Source organism: Haliotis cracherodii, unplaced genomic scaffold (genome assembly GCF_022045235.1).
Source record: "Haliotis cracherodii isolate W230 unplaced genomic scaffold, xgHalCrac1.p SCAF_1, whole genome shotgun sequence".
NCBI lineage: Eukaryota > Metazoa > Mollusca > Gastropoda > Lepetellida > Haliotidae > Haliotis > Haliotis cracherodii.
This window is the reverse complement of record NW_027266264.1, coordinates 72,843,930-72,866,351: the sequence shown is the minus strand read 5'-3', so window position 1 is coordinate 72,866,351 and position 22,422 is coordinate 72,843,930. Positions and strand designations below refer to the sequence as shown.

At 44.0% G+C, this 22,422-nt stretch overlaps 1 protein-coding gene across 2 annotated transcripts; it reads left to right on the top strand.

Moving 5' to 3' along the window:
* Positions 1-4,292: 4,292 nt before the first annotated feature.
* On the top strand, positions 4,293-21,588 carry LOC139469695 (tripartite motif-containing protein 2-like). Of its 2 annotated transcripts, XM_071251977.1 has the most exons (3): positions 4,293-4,427; positions 7,967-8,041; positions 16,646-21,588. In XM_071251977.1, the coding sequence occupies exons 1-3, from the start codon at positions 4,397-4,399 to the stop codon at positions 18,733-18,735; spliced, it is 2,196 nt and encodes a 731-aa protein (XP_071108078.1). In that variant the 5' UTR covers positions 4,293-4,396; the 3' UTR covers positions 18,736-21,588. The 2 variants fall into 2 exon arrangements, with proteins under 2 accessions (XP_071108078.1, XP_071108161.1); XM_071252060.1 differs by lacking the exons at positions 4,293-4,427; positions 7,967-8,041 and adding an exon at positions 12,331-12,553.
* The last annotated feature ends 834 nt before the right edge of the window (positions 21,589-22,422 follow it).

Below are 22,422 nucleotides of genomic sequence, written 5' to 3'. Positions count from 1 at the left end.
TTTTGTTACGTTACCAGCTATATGCAGCGTACGTTGAAACATATTTAGAGCTCTTCCTGGTAGTGTTGAAGATACGTCGATTATATCCAGACCTAAAAAGATAAATATTCCGCCATTGTGCATGAGAGTAATAAGCTTTCCTTGTAGCCAGTCAGACCCACAAAACGCTCCCCGTGTTGTTTTTTAACCCCTTAACCGGGTACCCCTCTTAGCCCTGCCGGGATCCGATGATGGGTTACAGTCCCAGATTCCCCTCGATTCTTACTCGCTTTCTCGTGGGTTCCACCAAAGGAGCTGAGTACAACGAACTGCATCATCTACTTTCATCTTACATTAAACTGACTGAAATAATGTTCAAACCTGCGCTAAACCAAAATCACCCATTAACGTTCAGCAAGCAGACACACAAAACGCGCCGAGTTGTGCCCCTTAGTCATGTCAGTACCCGCTGAGCCCAAATTCGCCAACTAGGATTCTTGGGGTTATGGTCAACTCGTCCACACGAAGACTCTTTCACCAATGACTTGGTGTACTCGTTCAGTTCGACTAATCCGTACAGGACGATAATCAAGTGATCTGACGAGCATAAGAAATGGTACCAACTAACATTGTTTGTTTCTAAACACGAAACAGGACCAATATCAAGGACCATACACGTACTTCCATTGTCAAAACACACGCGGTTACAAAATGTGCCGCGAATGAGAACAAAAATGTAGGTATTATGTCCACAGTTTGGAGGATAGGGTCACTTGTTCAGTTATCGACCAACCATCCAGACAGATCAGCACAGGAAACCCCCTAAACCTTCAGAATGACACGCTTGTCAATCAGTATCGTGTATGCCCACAACGGGCAACAATGCACGCCCTAACTCGACGACTGGAACGTTTGATCCCAAGAAATGGGGTTCGACGCCGTTGTTCGCGGAGGGTCTGTGCTAACTGATACCTGCTATAACAGCGACCTGGGCGTGCTCTAATTTGACCATCATGGTGATCCCACAAGTGTTCTATGTTTGATAAGTCTGGTAATCGTGCGGGCCATGACACGACATTCACGACATTCCTACAAGACGTTCTGCACTGGCCCTTGCTTTATCTTACTGAAAGGGGGTCTGGGTGTTCTGTTACAAGGACGGTAGTACAACGGGGCGGAACACTTGGTCCATGTGCCTCTGTCCGGTGATATTGTCTTCCATTATCACCGGATCTGTCTTGACTTAGTAATAATACATGTAATATTATTTACACTTATATAGCAACAGCATTTATACAGTATACAGGGGGGGGGGGGGGGGGGGGGCTTATGATTAGAGGGGATTTGCCGAATGTTTGCTGTATACTTTAAACAGACAAAAGACCCGTGAGGATCTTGGGTAGAATTCAACGGCAACCCATGCTTGCCGTATAAGGCGACTAAGCTTGTCGTAAGAGTCGACTAACGGGATCGAGTAGTCAGGCTCGCTGACTTGGTTGATGCATGTCATCGATCCCGATTGCATGGATCAATGCTTATGATATTAATCACTGGATTGTCTGGTCCAGACTCGATTATTTACAGACCGCCGTCATATAGCTGGAATAGTGCTGAGTGCGGCGTTAAACAAACAAACAAACAAACAAACAAACAAACAAACAGACAGACAGACAGACAGACAGACAGACAGACATAGATATAATTTCGGAACACTATGGAAACATTGAAACAATTAGGGAATTTAGGTAAATGAAATGTTAGAGAAACGTATTGAGATAGATTGCTTTACAACATTACAAAGGTGGCTGTTACAGTAGTCCATTCCAGATGCAACGAGGGCTGTCGTGATTTTCACTGCTGCATATACACTGGGATCATTTCTTATTCTGCCAATATTACGAAGATGAAGAGAAACTGTTTCGCAGATATGTGACACTTGCACTGTCATATTAAGATGTTCATCAATAAAAACGCCAAAATGTTAAACTGTCCGTACTTGTGTCATCACAACCTTTCCGACAGAGATACGTGCAGCTGGGTCTGATTTCCTGATTTCTGAAATTTTGCTTTCTGTCAAATAATCACGAATAATATTTGTTCCATTTTTTTTCAAACAATTTGTTGTAATCCAAGATTCAAGAGGTCTGCCACTCCTAGGCCTGTCTCCCGTCCGCCAATTCTGCCTGCAACGGGCCAAGAGCCTAGAGTTGGTAATTCGGTTAGCTACAGTCAAAACACCATGCGTCGTGGACATGTGTTGCTCCCCGGGTATCCATCAACGTCTGGTCCTCTCTTTTGTCACTGTCCAACGGTTTGGGTCTGAATTTACAGTGAGTACATCGTTACTTTTATACCTGTATCCTTGTTGGTTAGCCTACTGTACGCGCAGCTACATTTTCACCTCAAATTCAATTTCAACTGATCTAGGTATTGTATCACGTGCATTACTCAACGAATTGTTTGGGCGGTTGATTCACTACCATTTTTAACACTTGAGGTGTGTGTGTGTGTGTGTGTGTGTGTGTGTGTGTGTGTGTGTGTGTGTGTGTTGGGACCCCACGTGTCAAAACGTCTGTTCCTTCAAACGTGTCTTTTGCTCGTCAGCTTCTGTCAATTCGCTGGCTGATTCACACACGCGTTAAAAGTATCAACTGGTTTAATCTAATACACCCACACTACCGAGATATTTTGAAGATATTTAAGACAACTGCACAGACGGGAACGTCCGTAGCTGAAGTAGCAAGGACGATGGGTTGTAGTCGACGGACTGTTTATGATTTACAGGCGCGTCTACAGCAAACGGGTACCACCGCTGATCGCCCTCGGCCAGATCGACCACGTGTGACGTTACATGCCTAGGATCGTCAGATTGTCTTACGTCACCTCCGTAACCGATTTTTGACGGCTACATCAACCAGAAATGAACTGTTTAGGGGTAGACTGAGCGCGCAAACTGTTCGAAACCGTCTGAGAACGGCTCACCTTCAAGCACGACGGCCATATTGCGGGCCGATTCTGACTCAATTACACAGACGTCAACGTCAATTGTGGGCACAGCGACACTTACGATGGACTCAGAGCAATTGGAATCAAGTCGTCTTCAGTGATGAATCCCGATTTAATCTTCGATTTGCTGATGGTAGGGCGAGGGTGTGGAGGCGCCGTCATGAACGTTACGCCCAGTGTTGTGTACAGGAAGTTGACAGATTTCGAGGCGCAAGTGTCATGGTGTGCGGTGCTTTCTGTGGCACTGCACGTTCCAGGCTTCTTGTCATCCATGGCAACCTCAACGCTGCTGCTTACCGCGACCAGGTACTGGCACCAGAACTTCTGCCTTTTATGGCAGCACATGGACCCGGTTTGATCTTCCAACACGACAATGCCAGACCCCACACAGCAATTTTGACAAGGAATTTCCTTCAGAATGCGGGAGTCAACGTCATAGACTGGCCGTCAAGGTCTCCCGACCTCAATCCCATCGAACACGTCTGGGATGCTCTTGGCAGAAGTCTGCGCACTCTCCAGAACCAACCACAGAATTTGCAAGATCTTGGCACCATTTTGCAGCAACAATGGCGTCGTCTTCCCAATTATGTGTTCACTAGCATCACAAGGTCCATGCGGAGGCGTTGTGTGGCAGTTGTCAACGCACATGGTGGCCATACACACTACTGAACTTGTGTGCCATCAGATTCTCGTGCTTGGGACTTATGATTTAAACTGCTGATGTTATTACCGAATACCGTAGGTGCTTGGAACAAATTATGGTTACCACCTTTAATTAAAATCCTTCTTTGGACATTAATGATTAAAAATTACCTTCTCTGATACATTTGTCCGTTGTATATCATATATAGAATTACTTTTAAAAATGTGAAAGTTTTAATTTAACTCAGTATATATTTTTCTCAGAGAACTACATCACCACACTGATACCAACTTTGGGACAAAATGGTTACAATGTGTACGCCGATTTACTATGGAACACTGGGAATATGGAGATATCAATGTTTATTTGTAATAATAAAAAAAAATAACAATTAATAAACTAACATTTATAATTTTCGGCAGTGTTTAAAATTGAACGAAATTGTGTAAAAGTAGACACAGAGAGTGGAAGAAACTAGTGAATTAAATTTGCTACATAGAACCCCATAGAACAGCATCTGCTTACTGACGTAGGCCATTGAGTACGACAACCACGAACGTCCTCCCCCGACACATGTATATTGACAGGTCAAGAGTTTATTTCCGGAAAGACGAGTTCCGGGGACTTGAGGAAATATTTCAAGCATCTTCTTGTTAATTCCACTTTTCTGGGATACATGAAGGGGGATGCTGGTTGTGTTAGAGTCTCCTGCAGGACCTACTGTAACGGATCGGTGTACGAGTATTGAGTATTGAGCAGAGTATTTCGATGTCCGACATTGAGCAGAACTATTACTCAGGTACGGCACCCATGTTTCATTACTGCGTTAACATGTCTTAATAGATGGTCAGCAATATCAAGGATGAATACTGATGTCAGGATAAGTAGTTTGCATCACGAGGGTCGTTTGCCTTCGTTGATGCATCCAGTTAAGTAATGAATGTAAATTAATACATATGCCTGATCGGTGACCTTCAGTCAGAAGATGAACGTCAGTTTCACTTTCCATACAAGAGTGTGAGTGAGTTGGGTTTAACGCCACTTTTAACAGTATTACAGTTATATCGCGGCGTGTCAGCTTAATGTGGGAGGAAAGCCCAAAGTGATGCAGGTTTCAGGCGTTTACCACTTCGGTGAAACCCACGAGCACGGGAATGGTGCTGATAAACCTAGAAACATAATCGGGGCGAACCGGAATGCGAACCCACAATCATAGGTTGCCCAAGGGACGCAACTCTGCACAGTGAATCACGGCGCCTTAGACGACTGGGCCACCCGTGCCCCCTCCATACAAGACACCGTAACTATAGGCTAAGTGCCTGGTAAGCAACATTTGAATTCAAAAATATGATTACAATTGTATTGTATTGTCGAGTTCATGGCTTATGTTACAAATGTATAACAACCGGACTTTTGCCATCTGCCTGTGTATCATCACGGAGAACACGATTCTGAACCATTTCTCAAGGCTTTAATTTGCTACAAATCGGAACTGAAGAAAATTGACAGCAAATGTAAACATAGTAAACATTTTTGTTTTGTTCAAGTAGGTCTACCCGCAGACGACTAGTAAAGTAGTAAAGTAAAGTTTCAACTAGTCTTCTGGACTAGTCTTTTAAGGAAGCGATATCAAATGAACAACATATATCGACTGCATATTTCTCCTTTTCGTTTCAAATGTTCATGTTATTCCAACTTCCACAAGCCGATCAAAATCAGTAGGTTCCCAGCACCCTTTGCTCGCTGTAAGACCCGAATAAATAGCAGTCCCTTATATCTCTATTTCTATTACGATGTTTAACTTGGACGCATTCGCAATGACAGCTTCGTTTCTGACGTGATGTAACTATCTGACCTCTCCTATCCCTATAATACAGCACAATACTCATCTCGTTCTTGAGAGATTTTGATTGGATGGCTACGTTTTCAGTTAAACCAACCGAATCGGACCCTGAACGAAGCTGTGGGAGCAAATGGGTCCAGGGTATTTAACCTTATATAATAGATATAAAATACACTGGACACTCGAGGATGCTTGGCTGATTGCGTGTCATCGTACCCCGACAGCATGGAGCGTTGCTCATGTTTTCGGGTTGTTGGGATATCGCTTGAATATTGTTGACCGCGGCTTTAAACAACATTCACTCGCTCGTAGTATCTGCTCCCAGGATCACCGTCAGCCAATACGCAATGCTGGTTGACTGACTGAGCCGGTGTTGACGCCCACTCAGGCCCCGTCAAGTTTGTTTGTTTGCTTGTTTGTTGTTTAACGCCGCACTCAGCAACCTCCATCTAGATGACAGAGTCATAATCCAGACAATCCAGTGATTGATATCATGAGCATCGATCCAAGCAATTGGGATACGATGACATGCACCAACCAAGTCAGCGAGCCTGACCACCTGATCCCGTTAGTCGCCTCTTACGACAAGCATGAGTTTCTCAAGCATGGGGTTTTCTACCCCGGATTTTCACGGGTCCCCTGTCAAGTGTTGATCCAGATCTAACTATTGCCTTGTGTGCCTTGTCATTGAGCCATCATCTATACTGATCCCTACCTTTTTGTTCAGTATATATGTAAGTGGGGTAATCATGTATTACGTGATTCATTTAGAAACTGAACTTGTTTGTCTCCGGACGTATAAAGCGAACAAGGAGGTGACTATGAGGCCAATGTGTTCAAATTCCCAATGTCTTTTCGTTTTCGCTGTCGCTTGGCCGGACTGTAAATAATACACATGTATATCTATGCATTATTTCGTTACAAGGACAACAGACCGCCTCCGTGGTCTAGTGGTTGAGCGTCCACCCAGAGACGAGTCATACCAAAAGACGTTAAAAGATGGTACTTGTTGTTACTCTGTCTGGCACTCGGCATCAAGGGGCTAAAACAAAAACTGGTCGGCTCGGAGTCTGTATACTGTGTCTGAGTGGGGTATTCATGTTAGACTGCGGCATGGTATCTCAGTAGACTAGCACTATTAAACCAACATTAGTCGGGATTAGTACAAGCAGCCACACACACTACTGTGCATGCACATTGCAATATTAGTGCCAAAATCTTAAACGTGACGATAAACACAATAATCATTTCACCTCACCTACAAGGACCATAAACATGTAAATTTATTTACAATATAAATTTTGGCATTGATTCATTATAACAACACACGTGTATATACATTGTTCTTACTATAACGTCGTTGACGTTTACCGTTTGTGTAACTCACAGACCATGTGTCACAATCAGGGCGAATATTGGATTCGAACCCACAAACAACGGACCCAGGCACAGGAACACAACTATTTCCATAAGCCATCCCTTTCTGTACCCGTCTACTGCCGAAACCCACCCTTTCTGCATCCGTCTACTGCCAAATCCAGCCCTTTCTGCACCCGTCTACTGCCAAATCCCACCCTTTCTGCATCCGTCTACTGCCAAATCCAGCCCTTTCTGCATCCGTCTACTGCCAAATCCCACCCTTTCTGCATCCGTCTACCGCCAAATCCAGCCCCGTCTGAATCCGTCCACTGCCAAATCCAACTCTTTCTGCATCCGTCTACTGCCAAATCCTACCATTTCTGCACCCGTCTACTGCCAAATCCAGCCCTTTCTGCATCCGTCTACTGCCAAATCCCAACCTTTCTGCACCAATCTACTGCCAAATCCCACCCCTTTCTGCACCCGTCTACTGCCAAATCCAGCCCTTTCTGCATCCGTCTACTGCCAAATCCAGCCCTTTCTGCATCCGTCTACTGCCAAATCCAGCCCTGTCTGAATCCGTCTACTGCCAAATCCAGCCCTTTCTGCATCCGTCTACTGCCAAATCCCACCTTTTCTGCATCCGTCTACTGCCAAATCCCAACCTTTCTGCACCCGTCTTCTGCCAAATCCCACCCTTTCTGCACCCGTCTTCTGCCAAATCCCACCCCATACTGTACCCGTCTACTGCCAAATCCCACCCCTTACTGTACCTCTCTACTGCGATCCCACCCCTTACTATAACCGTCTACTGCGATCCCACCCCTTACTGTACCCGTCTACTGCCAAATCCCACCCCTTACTGTACCCGTCTACAAGCAAGGCAACCAAATACATTTTACAGAAGTCCTGTAAGTTCACGCCACGCAAGTAATCTTACATCGCCCCAACTGTATGTATCTACCACGTAGTGTGCAGTCAACAGCAGCACTATAATAGGGCAGACTGTTATCGATTCACCCGTCACACCGGGAAGACGAAACTAAAAGCTTCATTCAAATGTTCTGCTAGTTCCCGGAAAAACCTAGGTGAAAAAGCTAGGTGATAGACGGTTGACACTTGTGTTCTCACTGCAGGGTTGAAGTGGACCTGTTCTCTACTGGGAATCGTCCAGCTGTCCAGCCCCAAAATGGAGGACACGGAGAAAGACGGTGAGTTGTATCCCCTGTCTCAGTACCCAAATACCAAAGCCAAGTATACTATCGATACACAGTGTCTCAGTACCCAGATACCCAAGCCAGGCATACCATTGATATACATTGTCTCAGTACCCAAATACCCAAATCACTTATGCTATTGATATTCAGTGTCTCAGTACCCAGATACCAAAGCCAGGTATACTATTGATATGATATACCATTAATATCCAGTGTCCATGTATCCAGATACACAAATCAGGTATACTATTGATATTCAGTGTCTCAGTATCCAGATACGTAGATGTAAGTGTCCTCTACGTAGATGTAAGTATCCTCTACGTAGATGTAAGTATCATCTACGGAGATGTAAGTATCATGTACGTAGATGTAAGTATTCTCTACGTAGATGTAAGTATCCTCTGCGTAGATGTAAGTATCCTCTACGTAGATGTAAGTATCATCTACGTAGACGTAAGTACCCTCTACGGAGATGTTAGTGTCATCTACGTAGATGTAAGTGTCCTCTACGTAGATGTAAGTATCCTCTACGTAGATGTAAGTGTCCTCTACGTAGATGGAAATATCCTCTACGTAGATGTAAGTGCCCTCTACGTTGATGTAAGTGTCCTCTACGTAGATGTAAGTATCATATGCGTAGATGTAAGTGTCCTCTATGTAGATGATACTGTCATCAACGTAAATGATACTTTGTTTAGACTGTGGCGCTAATACGCTTTCATAGTAAATAATGTATTCTTCTCTCGTTTCAAATTATTCCTACTTCTTGACATGCGAGACCTCATCCCTCCAGTAGGGCGACATATCGCCCAGTGAAGATCAGGGGTAGAACAGGTCTTCACCAACCAATGCTTGCCGTAATGGGCGACTAACGGGAACGGGTAGTCAAGCTCGCTGACTTGGTTGATGCATGTCATCGAATCCTAGTTGCGTAGATCGATGCTCTTGATGTCAATCACTGGATTGTCGGGTCCAGATTCGATTATTTACAGACCGCCGTCATATAGCTGGAATATTGCTGAGTGCGGCGTTAAACAACAAACAAACAAATGATCGACATATCGCCTAGGACGGTGTGACGTCAGGGCCCAGACAAACTCTTTTGTTTATCTATTTGGGCCGGTATCCCAATGATACACCGTTGTGTTTTGGTAGTATAGGGTAAGCTATATATAAGCCATACAAGGCACCGTGTTCCCAGTTAGGATTAGGTAATAGCGGGCGGTGGGGTAGCCTTATAGTTAAAGCGTTAGCTCGTCACACCGAAGGCCCGTGTTCGATTCCCCACATGTGTACAATATGTGAACCCATTTCTGATGTCCTTGATACTGCTGGAATATTGCTACAAGCAGCGTAAAACCCCACTCCTTCACGCAAAACCCTACTGATTTTTTTCCATCACCCGTTTTTTTTCAGGTCCAGACTCGATTACTTACAGGCCTCTGTGATATTAATACATGGAGTAGTGCCTGTCGTATCATAAAAGAGCACTCCCACTCCCGGTTGAGTGTACATCCATATATTTGTTAGGCTTGTTGGGTGTCATGATTGTGATTGATGCACATATTTGTATCCTTGTGGTTTAGTAATGTCAAAATGTTCACTATTTCTAGTGCTACCCCATCCCGCGCTTTTATTTAGTAAAGAAATCATTGTTTTTTAACCATTTTCTGACAAACCTTTAATGGCACTTAATGGGCGCCGGATCCCGTGATGCTTAATTTCAAGGTAACTGTAATCACTAACGACTTCAAGTTCATTCTCAACGCATAAACACTTCAGACTTACACCTTTAGAAGCCCCAGACCCAAACATCACAATTTTACTCTTATTACTGTTAACTGATAATTTCCATTTAATGCAGCAATGATGCGCAGCGTCAATAGACTTTTGTGAACATCAGGACTCTCGCCGAAATATCATCACAAAGCTGAAGTACTAATTTAACATACAGAAATGTATTATCCTCGCCAGCGGGTAGACAGCAGCCCTTACACTGATTTTCATTTAGATGACTTTAGATCATTTCGATAAATTGAGAAAAATAAATTTTCCGCTTGTCGTACTCTGGCATCACTCGCGAAAAGGATCTTTTATCTAACCGTTAACCATATCACATAATTTTATATTTAAACACATGTTTAACGGTGTACAAATCCAACCGTTAATACCATTTTGAAGTAATTTCTCCCATAGCCAGTCTTTATAGATATCAAACACATTAGCTACACGTCCACAGAACTATAATCATATATAACTACTATCATTTAAAATGGACAATGTTAATTTATAATGTCAATATTTGTGTTCTTCAGATTCATATCATTCATGCCATTTAAGTAAAGTTATCGTATACAACACATACGACATAGGCTCCACCTATAACTAAAGTCCAATGATGTGAGATACCGAATCAGCATACTAGTATTCTACTGGCGTCTCGATATTAGCTAAGATTTTCTTTCTCGGGTAGAAAGCGGTGTTCTTGTTCTCGATACTTCTTTTGTCTGGAGGCAAGCGTCCCCCTGAGAGAATCTGGTTGGTGGCCACTTTAGTGTAACTTTTGGTATGATTTTTTTATTTGGCATGACTCGTGTGCTTGTCCACAGTAACTGTTAATCCCCTGTAGTGTGGTGGCAACATCAGGATAAACCCTGCACATCAGCTATCAGCTGCTTAGAACATCGGACCAGAGCATGGATATATTATGTGTCAGATTACCGGAAGCTTAAATATAGCCTTCTTTAATCTCTTTGTGAATCAACAATCAAGGTATTTTAAGCTTCGGCTATTTGCCAACGAAACTGTCATGTACACGTCTTAGAATTAGCCAATAAAAAGCCTTCAATCTGGTGTAACAGATACATATTAATAAACTAAGCCTCACACCAGTCATGTAAGCAGGCCGGCTAATACTATAATGTTAATACGAGTATAACATACCAGTTGCATGGCGTCTCGCACAGACCACACAGCATAATTTAATAAACCATTCAGCACCATCATTCTCTCATCTCTATCAGCCTCCATTCACCCCCCTTTCTTCTCTAGAGCCTTGGGGGTCCCTTAAAACTCGATGGCTCTTTTAGAGAGTTATATATATTTAACCTTATACAAAATAAGTAAGAGCAAAAATGCGAGTTCCGTTGCGTTCGTTTTGGAATTAATCTTGCGATCACACATGCCTGCCAATGTGGATTACGTCAACGTGAGGGTAATCTTAAAATAGTTAGGGAGTGAGTTGGGTTTAACGCCGCTTTTAACAGTATTCCAGTTATATCGCGGCGTGTCAGCTTAATGTGGGAGGAAAGCCCGAAGTGATGCAGGTTACCGCTTTGTTGAAACCCATGAGCACGGGTATGGTGCTGACAAACCTAGAAACATAATCGGGGCGAACCGGGATTCGAACCCAAAATCATAGGTTTCTGGCGTGCCCAAGGGACGCAACTCTGCACAGCGAATCGCGGCGCCTCAGACGACTGGGCCACCCATGCCCCCTAATCTTAATAAAACCTGCGTGTGTTGGTATACGATGACGTACATCAACCAAGTCTTTTATAGAATGTATGTTCTCTCGGGGAAGGCGGTTTAGGCATTCACTCGCGACGACAAATCATCCGGGCCCCCTTCCCTTTTCGAGACGACTTGTTTATAATCAATGTGGGCGGTCGGGTAGCCCAGTGGTTAAAGCGTTCGCTCGTCACGCCGACGACCCGGGTTCGATTCCCGACATTGGTACACTGTGTGAAGCCCATTTCTGGTGTCCCCCACCGTGATACTGCTGGAATATTGCTAAAGGCGGCGTAAAAGTATACTCACTCACTCACTCGCTCAATGTAAGGTGGTGGGGTAGTGGTTAAAACGTTCGCTCGTGGCGCTGAGGCCCCGGGTTCGACTCTCCATATCAGTACAATGTGTGAAGAACATATCTGGTGTTCCCCGCCGTGATATTGCTGGATTATTGCTAAAAGCGGCGTAAAACCATACTCAATGTTAAAGGGTCATCGTATATCACTTTAAGTAAAGGGGCCCTGTGTATTGTAGACGCTTTTCCCACAAAATAAATTCCTGTATCATTTCGCTCGAAAACAAGATAGACTAACTGCATTGCATTGCATGGACCATTAGACGAGCTATCAAAAATGTTCACGGGTTATCACACAAGTTCAACCACGCCCAAAGTGACGTGTGCACGTTGTTATGCATAGCCTCAGCTTTATGTAGATTTGAAGCGTCCTTATTCGTTACGCTCAAAGGAATGTGTATGAAAGAGAAAATCCTTTATAATATCTGTGTGACTGGCAGTAGACTGCTGTTGTTGATCCACGGCCATGTTAACACAGCGCGGGACAACACAAGTATTGCACTTCCTGGGCGTTATACGTAGTCGTGATAGCAGCCCAGATTGTTGCCTTTAACAGACGGTTGAAAACTTGTGTATGAAATGTGTGTTCGTGTGGTTAATCTGGGAACTGCTACGTAAGTCGCGGGTGCCCCTAAGCACAGGTAAGCCACCTCGTCTTCTTGTTAAGTTGTAGGTTAGGTCTCCTGGTGACATCTTGTTCTCTTTTCCTATTCAACTTCGGGGTGGGGTGAAATGGGGTTTAACGTCGCGTACATTTGATATATATATGTGTGTGTGTGTGTGTGTGTGTGTGTGTGTGTGTGTGTGTGTGTGCTTGTATTAGTCCGGACTAAGGACGATTTAATTGTGCTATCCCACTGAGATACCATGTCGCAGTGTAACATGAGTACCCAACTCAGACACAGTATACTGACTCCAAGGTTATATCCCATTAGTTAGACGTCCCAATTGTTAGACATTTTCATTTAGGCAAAGAGGGAATATACCTACAGGTGTAATGGATCAGTCCTAATTAGATTAAAGTACTGAGTAGGGATAGGGGACTCACAGTTTAGTGAGTATATATGTTACAATTTCGTTTAATCAACCTAAATTACCTTACTCTCAGCACAGATTCAATAGGCATGAGATTAACTGTGTAAACTATGGAGTAGCTTAATTGTCTTACTTTATGATCAGTTGAAGGAGTTCAGTTTAGATTATCTACTCATCAAACAAATAAAAATGATCTTGGGGTACGTATCATTATCAGTATCGATATGGCTGGTTTAAGGAAAGTAGAGTACATCATCACCTCTCGGCGTGGAAGTGAGCAGTTGATATTAGATGGATATATTTACAACAGAAACCGCGAGAGGCAAACCTGCACACATTGGAGATGTGTCGTCAAGACGTGCAATGGGATATGTACGACTGTCGGTGACTTTCTTCGCAATCAGTCGGAACATAACCATCCGCCTGAAGATGAAACCAGAGTGAACTTTGTCAGCAATCTTCGTAAAAGAGAGTAGATGTTTGTGGACACTAGCTTCGTCTGGGATAAATAAACTGTAAAAGTTATTAATGTTAAGTGTACATTACCAAAAACTATCACAAAGTGTTGTTACAAACTGTATAAAATTTTTCAAATGTAAAGTGTCATTAAATGTTTAGTATAATAGTAAAGTATCTATTTAAAGCTGCTTTGCTTTGTTTGGATTAGTGTGCACTCAGCCGTTTAAAGTGTTGTTATAAGCTGTCTAACTATTGGGACGTCTAACAAATGGGAGGACACCGACTCCAAGCCAATCAGTCTTGTTTTAGCCGTTAATGCCGAGCGCCAGTCAGGGTAACAACAAGTACCACCTTTTAACGCGTCCGCCCGGAGAGCCAAAGGTCGATGGCACAGATCACCGGGCGGACGCTCTACCACTAAACCACGGAGGCTGTCTTCTTCAGCTTCGTGTAAACGGGATTGTAATTAACAAAATTATTATTACCTTAGAAGCGCAGTAATACACATTACAGAAAGCTACGCGCAGTTTGGCCCATTGTCACGTGACCCTTTCAGACAACGCCAACTTCGATTCGAATTATAAGTGAGTGAGTATGGTTTTTCGCCGCTTTGCCAATGTTCCAGCAAAATCACAACGGGGGGATACCAGAATGGGCTTCACACATAGCCATGTGGGGAATCGAACCTAGGCTTTCGCTGTGACGACCGAACGCTTTAACCACTAGGCTGCCTCGCCGCTTTTGAAGTCGGGTAGCCTAGTGGTTAATGCGTTCGCTCGTCACGCTGAAGATCCGAGTTCGATTCCCGACATGGGTACAATGTGTGAAGCCCATTTCTGGTGTCCACCACCGTGATTTTGCAGGACTATTGCTAAAAGCGGCGTAAAACCATACTCACTCACTCTGAAGCGTGAAGAGCGTGAGGGGCCCTGTCAGGGTAAAAATGGTTGATAATTATCTGAGTAATGCACTTAGGACCATATAAGACCAGGAAGTAGACTTTGGGGAAGGCGTGCTCTCAGTTCTAAATGAGCCTGGTGGTTGCCGAGAAACACATAGTCACATGACGAGTATCAGTAAAAATAGAGTCAAACTTATTACACAAGAATCCTTTTCATGTCGGCTTGACCCGTTTGGCTCTTCAGTTGTTGGCAATCACACTTCATGGAGTGAGTGAGTGAGTTGGGTTAACGCCGCTTTTAACAGTATTCCAGTTATATCGCGGCGTGTCAGCTTAATGTGGGAGGAAAGCCCGAAGTGATGCAGGTCTTGGACGTTTACCACTTCGGTGAAACCCACGAGCACGGGTATGGTGCTGACAAACCTAGAAACATAATCGGGGCGAACCGGGATTCGAACCCACAGTCATAGGTTTCTGGCGTGCCCAAGGGACGCAACTCTGCACATCGAATCACGGCGCCTTAGACGACTGGGCCACCTGTGCCCCCCACACTTCATGGAAGTAGTTAAACTTTCGAACGACAATGGCATGGGATGTACATTGGCCACATGCTAATCTAAGTGCCATGATTATTACGTCACAATCGTCCGGCCAGCAGGGGCATACTTGATCACTATCGAGTGCTGCACAATGGCTACACCTTCTCTGTTCATGTTCTGTATTTATATAAACCACGTAAAATACTTTATACTCGAGTCTCAGGTTAGGTTTTTCAGCATGTCGTAAGTTTCACCATTTGCATACGTCTAAGACCTGCATCACTTCGGGCTTTCCTCCCACATTAAACCGACACGCTGTGATATAACTGAAGTGCTGTTCAAAGCAACGTTAAACCAACTCACTCACTCATTCTGATTTTCGGCTTCATACGTGCGATCAACCACGAGCTGGACTTTCAACTTCCGGGTTAGATCGTTCGGTAACCTGTCTCTGTACCTTTTTATAAGGAGTGCGTCTTGTTTTCGAAATGAGTTATATATAGTTTCCCTGTCAACATCCCGTTTGACAACATATCCACTACAATTAAGGCGTTGGTGTATAATATATTGGTGGCACGTCAGAAGGCCGATGATGGCATGAGGAGACAAATGGGCCCATTATAAATTGTATTGGGTTTAACGCCACTTTTGAACAGTATCGCAGTTATATCACGGCGTGTCAGCTTAATGTGGGAGGAAAGCCCGAAGTAATGCAGGTCTCAGACGTTTACCACTTCGGTGAAACCCACGAGCACGGGTATGGTGCTGACAAACCTAGAAACATAATCGGGGCGAACCGGGATTCGAACCCGTAATCATAGTTTTTTTGGGAGCCCAAGCGACGCAAATCTGCACAGCTAAAAAGGGGCCTTAGACGACTAGGCCACCCGTGCCCCGCTATATTTGTGCTAACATTGCAATAATTGGAACAGTATGGTGTTATTTTACTTTTCCGAATTTTAGTTTCAGCTCACTTTGAAAAACAACTCGCATATATACCACCCCTACGCAATACACCACTATTATCAACCCAATAGACGCATGCCTACAAAACCTAACATATTAACAAACACTGACCAAACACCCCATACTCTGATGTACTGATGCCGTCCGACCCATGGGAATTATTCTGAATGAAACCAGCGTTCATATTAATCCCAACAGGAAATTGTGTCAAATGCATTGCAAGTCACAAATTCACACATTGAAACATCCGACAGGATATAAGAACACCCGGAATTATTTCATAAATGTTCTTTATACATTCTGTACAATAATAAACGGAACAACGTCACATCCGTGACAATGAAACTGTCGGTATCAGGGTCATTGTTTGCAAGTACTTTCCTGCTACCCAAAATTTCCCATTCCTTCTTGGCCTAGTGTAGTTATGAAACAGTTCACCAGAGCCCCAATTGGCTGGTGTGACGTGGTGGTTTTCCCCGCAGCGTTATTTGAAGAAATCACATTCGGTGGAAACTGATATAAACTTGGAATACCCTAACTTAATGATGACAATCATCACAACATTCACTAGAATGACAGCACTCGGAATCATCGACACCAGTTCCAGAATTGTCCTAACAGTAGCAAGGAATAGAATTGACACGGACAGTTGGTCACCTGCAAATTCACGTAATTATGATCATAATATTATTTAAGTCACATCTGTCCAAAAAAACATTTATCTGAGGCAACTTAATTACTTTAAACATCTACGAAGGGCTTGTCCGTTGTTGTTTTCAGTATTGGTTGTATTTTAATCAATAACACTAATGAAAGTGTGTTTGTGTTGCTAGGTGACACGATGAGCGAAACATCGACTCGGGACAGTACGTCTAGTGTCTCGGACACGATTGGGGCCGTTTCAACGCCAGACAACGTCAGCCTCTCCTCATACGGCAGCAGCGGCCACGTGTCTAGCGACATCAGCAACACCACCAGCCCTGCTGGGGACACCGACACGACGTTACTTTCCGACAATGAAGGATTCGGCACTCTCCGGAACATGTCACACACCGATGTGAGCCCGAACGTCGAGGACGTGAAGAAACTGCTGACCTGCTCTGCTTGTAATGACACCTTTGATGAACCAAAACTGTTGGTTTGTCTTCATACCTTCTGTGAAAAGTGTATCCAGACCTACAGAGAAGTCGACACAGACTACGTCATCTGTGGCTACTGTCGCACATGCCAACCAAAACCTCGAGACGGGTCGAAAGGTTTGACGCCAAGCTACACCCACGAGGACCTGCTTGAGACCATGAAACGATCGGAGAGCCAACCGTCTATGTGCCAAGCGTGCGAGAAGAATGACGACCCACAGTTCCTCTGCACGACTTGCAACGTGGTCATCTGCAAGCCCTGTCAAGTAGCACATGCAAATTTAAAAATCACTAAAAAGCATACCGTGTTGCCGCTAAGCCAGGCCAATGAAACACCACTGTCCATCTATGCCGGAAAGAGACAGGTGATTTGTAAAGAACATGATGAGGCTATAGCGTACCGCTGCGTTCCCTGTGGTCTGTTTCTGTGTCATACCGATTTAACGAAGTATCACCAAGATCACGAGATCGAAACAGTGGCAGAAGTGAGGCACAGAATGAAAAGGAACGCTGCTGAATTGGAGCGGAAGGTTAAACAGAGTATATTGTCTTCCAAGTCGGCGGAAACCTTAGCGCGATGTCGAAAAGAAAGACTGAACGAGAAATTCGAAGCGATGGAGTGCAGAATTGACACAGTTGTCAACGAAACCGAACGATGTATGCGTCAAGCAGCAACGTCGATGAAGGCGCAGTTGAGACAACAAAAAGGACGGGAAGAGGAGAAGATTCGGGAAGTGATGGGGGAGACTGAGGAAAGACTCCAGTCTTCTCAACATCTCCGTCGAATGCTGTTGTCGGTAACCAAGGAGTCCAATGATCTTGACGCCCTCACTTTCCTGTCGTACTGTGAACAGAGTTATGAAGACTTCCGACAGAGAGGCACCGGACAAAAGACTTTTGACTCCGATATAGTTTTCTTGACATCATCACGGCTTAGTCAAATACTCACCTCCTCAAATATCGGCGAGGTTCGAGAGATAGGGAACTATCCAGCCTTTAAGACGCCACAGGTTTTCAGCACCTTCAATGTTCTGGAAAATGTGTCGGGGATGGCAGCGAATGTGTACGGAGAGGTGGTGTGCACGTCCTATCACGAAGGAAAATGTGTGATGTACGACAAGACTGGAAAGCCTATCCGTGACCTCAGCGCACAGGTGGTTAGACCTTGGGACGTCGCATTCACAGACGACAACACATTCGTCATCACCGACTGTGGCGACAACATCGGCCACGGTTCAGTCAAGCTGTTCAGTCCGGCAGGAACTCTGATAAAGGTGATCGCAGCTAACGTCAAATCGCCAGCAGGGGTGACCATTGACCGTTCTGGCCGCTTGTACGTGTGTGATGAACACGAGACATGTGTCAAGATCCTGTCCATGGAAGGCAACATCATTGGTCAACTGAAGTCTTGGAACGACAACTACCTCTTCCAAGGCCCCATCTTCGTCGCCACCAACGTCAACAACGACGTGATTGTATGCGATGACCATCGGACCATCAAGATCATGTCATCCGTTGGTGAAGTGAAGGAGGACTATGAAGTGGATGGTAGACACGATCTGCAGGCGATATGCACGGACGACAGTGGTCAAATTCTTGTAGTGGACAATATGATGAACGGACTTCATGTTTTGACGGCTGGGGGCCGGTTAAGAAGGTTTGTCTCCTTCGCGGACATCCCGGGACTGGAAAACGCCCGCTGTGTGTGCATAGATCCTTCGGGGCGTGTCGTCATTGGGGGAAGATCGAAACTAGTTGTGCTGGATATATTTGAAGCATGCTAACGGCACCAGTGGTGAAACATGATAATGTCTGTGCTGTTTTGTGACTACTGAACTTTCAGGAAGCGTATGGGAATGGTTACTTGAAATATCAACAAACTCGTCCAACACGACCCTCCACAAAGCGCAGTAGCCCTACCACTGTCGTTAGTCTTTGAACGGGAGTTCAAATGACTTTCAGTCGAAAGAATGTAAAATCTTATTGAATATTGAGTGGACATAATAGCGAGCCATTTGACCAGTTCTGTATACAACAACCTAATAACACTCTAGATTTATTTCAATCTAAATGACACTGACTGTGGAGACTATTGCGCTCTTGACTATTGACGTCATATCATTTGACGTGGTAGGTGAGGTGAAATGGGGTTTAACGTCGCGTCCAAGATTATTGCACTGATATAGCGACGTGCATGTACGTGTGTGTGTTTGTGTGACTGCTTGTACTAGTCCGGACTGATGCCGATTTATAGTGCTAGCTCACTGAGATACCATGCCGCAGTTTAACATGAATAACCCACTCAGAACAGTATAATGACTTGTTTTAGCCCCTTAATGCCGAGCGCTAGACAGGGTAACAACAAGTACCATCTTTTAACGTCTTTTGGTATGACGCGGCCGGGGATCGAACCGCGGACCTTCCGCTCTCCGGGCGGATGCTCTACCACTAGACCACGGAGACGGTCCATTTGACGTCGTAAACCATGCACACTTTTACAGTGGAATGACAGCATATAATGAGGTTCCTTTTATCCAGAAGGAGCCAAGGTGATTCTGATGGGGAGATGCCCTGAATGAGAAGCAGCTGTACATGTAATATTTGTGACTGATCATTACCCAGTGTGTATTTAAGAGTTGTCTATAGCTGACAATGACGTGACAGATCTGCCTGAAAATAATTACATGCGCATTACCCTGTGATCCGACAGCGCCTTCCTCCTACAGGCGCGCGGGCTTTTGGCAGAAGGACTCAAAATGGAAACCTGTTCCCTGTGAAGTAATGTTCTAAGTATTGGCTGCAACCGTCACAAGTCCGAGTTGAACATGAAATATGACCTCTTACAGCTAACTGGTGTCAGTAAAGGTCACAAGATTGGTGATAACGATAGTATATCAAATCAAAGTGTTTCATTTATGTGTGACTTGTGGAATACATATCACGGAAAGAATAACTAGGGACTGGTAATTTATGACAGAGGAGGGGAAGGTGAGATTGGCCTAAGGACTGTAGCATAATTTGCTGATTCTCCCCCCTCCCATTTTATGTAACATGTGTTCATGCTCCCCACCCCACACCCACATGTAGCACTTTTCCATAGCCCCCACTCCATAACATAAAACGAGCAGTCCCCAATAAATGTAAAAATCCCCCCCCCCCCCCCCCCCCCCCCCCTTCCCTGTATAGTTGTGATCAATATTGGCCCCCTTCTTTCGCTATCAGAGGCGGTCGGGTAGCCTAGTGGTTAAAGCGTTCGCTCGTCACGCCGAAGACCCGGGTTCGATTCCCGACATGGGTACAATGTGTGAAGCCCATGTCTGGTGTCCCCAGCCGTGATATTGCTGGAATATTGCTAAAAGCGGCGTAAAACCAAACTCACTCACTCACTCACTCTTTGGCTATCACACTTTCCTCCCCTAATATATGACCATTCCCTTATGAAAGTTGATTACTTTGACCGATTTGTAATTTGTAAAGGTTTTGCTTACATCGCATGTTTACATGTTTCTCCGAATATGTTTCACTTTCAAGACATGTCAGCTGTTTATGAAACCTGATCTTTTGTGGAAAAAATCTTGTAAACTATTTCATATCCCGTTTGTATTTTTTTGTATGCCGTCGTTTGACTGTAATTGTAATACTACAGGTAAATTATAAACTTTTCGGCCGTAAAACGTTAAACATTTACAGCAAAGATCAGATTAGGTACTTATACTGTATTTGATAAAGCAATACGACAAAGTTATTTGTAATAGGTGATTCAAGCAAAAACGTGTGCATGCGTGAATCGTCCTTGCCCCGCAGCCGTCAAACGTTTACAGCATGGATGAGACTACGTACCGATGAAGCCGCCATGATGCATTGAACGTGTCCTTGATTCACGTAGGCATCTTCGCGCTACAACCGTCGCAAGTCCAAGTTAAACAATGGGAGTTACGATCATCTTAGCGCCATATTCATCGCTTTGAAAAGTAGCTCAGCTGGAGGTATTAAGGCCTTTCCTTGCCTCTTAAGCCAAGTCGAAGCCAAGTGGAATCGGTTTCGGCAGATAAACGAGACTGATTATTCTCAGGCATTGACGTTTTCTAATCACAATATTATGAAATTAAATTTTGAAAAAAACACATGTCGTAAGAGGCGACTAGAAGGATCTGGTGGACGGGCTTGCTGACTTGTTTGATGCATGTCATCGTATCTCATTTGTGTAGATCGATGCTCATGATTTCAATCACTGGATTGTCTGGTCCAGACTCGATTATTACTGACTGCCGTCATACAGCAGGAATATTGCTGAGTGCGGCGTTAAACAATAAACAAACAAACAAACAAGCAAACAAACATACCACGTCCTAAATGTTGACCCTGAACCCGGAAGAGGTGATTGTCAGAGATTACCAAATTTTGGTCAGCCCTCCCTTTTAAAAATGCTAGTCCGCCATTGCGTATCAAAAGAAACAAGAATCTTCTTCCGTCTTGTTGTTTGTACTGATGTGATGGTCTCTGAATCTGTTGTGTTTGCTGACAATATTATACACAGTAGCATTACCCACTCCTTAAGCCTTTGCTGCTAACTCATGTACTCAATAAAGACGTATATCAATCAAACGCAATAAGCGTTTTCCGCCTTTTCTCCAAATCAAAGAGATGTACAAGTTTTTCAATACTTAGTAAACAACGTTTGCCCTTACACATGTTCTCATTTTCAAAATGTCACATGCACTATCAATTTAAAAATAAGCTTCAAATATTATACACGCAAATCTCAACCGAGCATGGTAATGTTATGTTAAGTAACAGTTATCAAAGAGACGTAACAGGTTGGTTTCCAGCTATATGACGGCGGTCTGTAAATAATCGAGTCTGGGCCATACAATCCAGTGATTAATATCATGAGCATCGATCCACGCAATTGGGATCGATGACATGCATCAACCAAGTCAGCGAGTCTGACCACCCGATCCCGTTAGTCGCCTTTTACGACAAGCACAGTCGCCTTTTACCGCAAGCATGGGATGCTGAAGACCTATTCTACCCTGGAATCTTCACGGGTCAAGAGATGTAACAGAAATATCATCAACCGTTTTTTTGTTATGTTTCAACACAATTTACCTATAGTCGGTTTCAATTACATATTTCTTGACTTACACTTACCGTCAAACAGCTGTAATAACCGCACGCACGATAACACAGTTACACTGCATAAGGAAGACCCATATACCTAAACCATTATTCTGATTGTCTGGTAGCAATTTCATGTATTATATATTGTACTTATTCAATATATTCTTCCTCTAACAACCATGATACTATACATTTCAATTTCTACTTTCCACGAAAAAAATAAATTTCACAGAATATTTTAAAAATGTAGTTCTTTTGAACCGGTGCATGGGTGAGTGTGTAGGGTTTTACACTGATTTTAGCAGTATTCCAGTGGGCCAACTACCAATGATTGGAATCGATCACGGGAC

Bases quoted from the DNA above. Each gene is read 5' to 3' on its own strand.
- LOC139469695 (XM_071251977.1), top strand. From the start codon at position 4,397: ATGTCCGACATTGAGCAGAACTATTACTCAG. The intron at 4,428-7,966 runs GTACGGCACCCA...TTCTCACTGCAG, and splicing joins TGAGCAGAACTATTACTCAG to GGTTGAAGTGGACCTGTTCT. The intron at 8,042-16,645 runs GTGAGTTGTATC...TTGTGTTGCTAG, and splicing joins GGAGGACACGGAGAAAGACG to GTGACACGATGAGCGAAACA.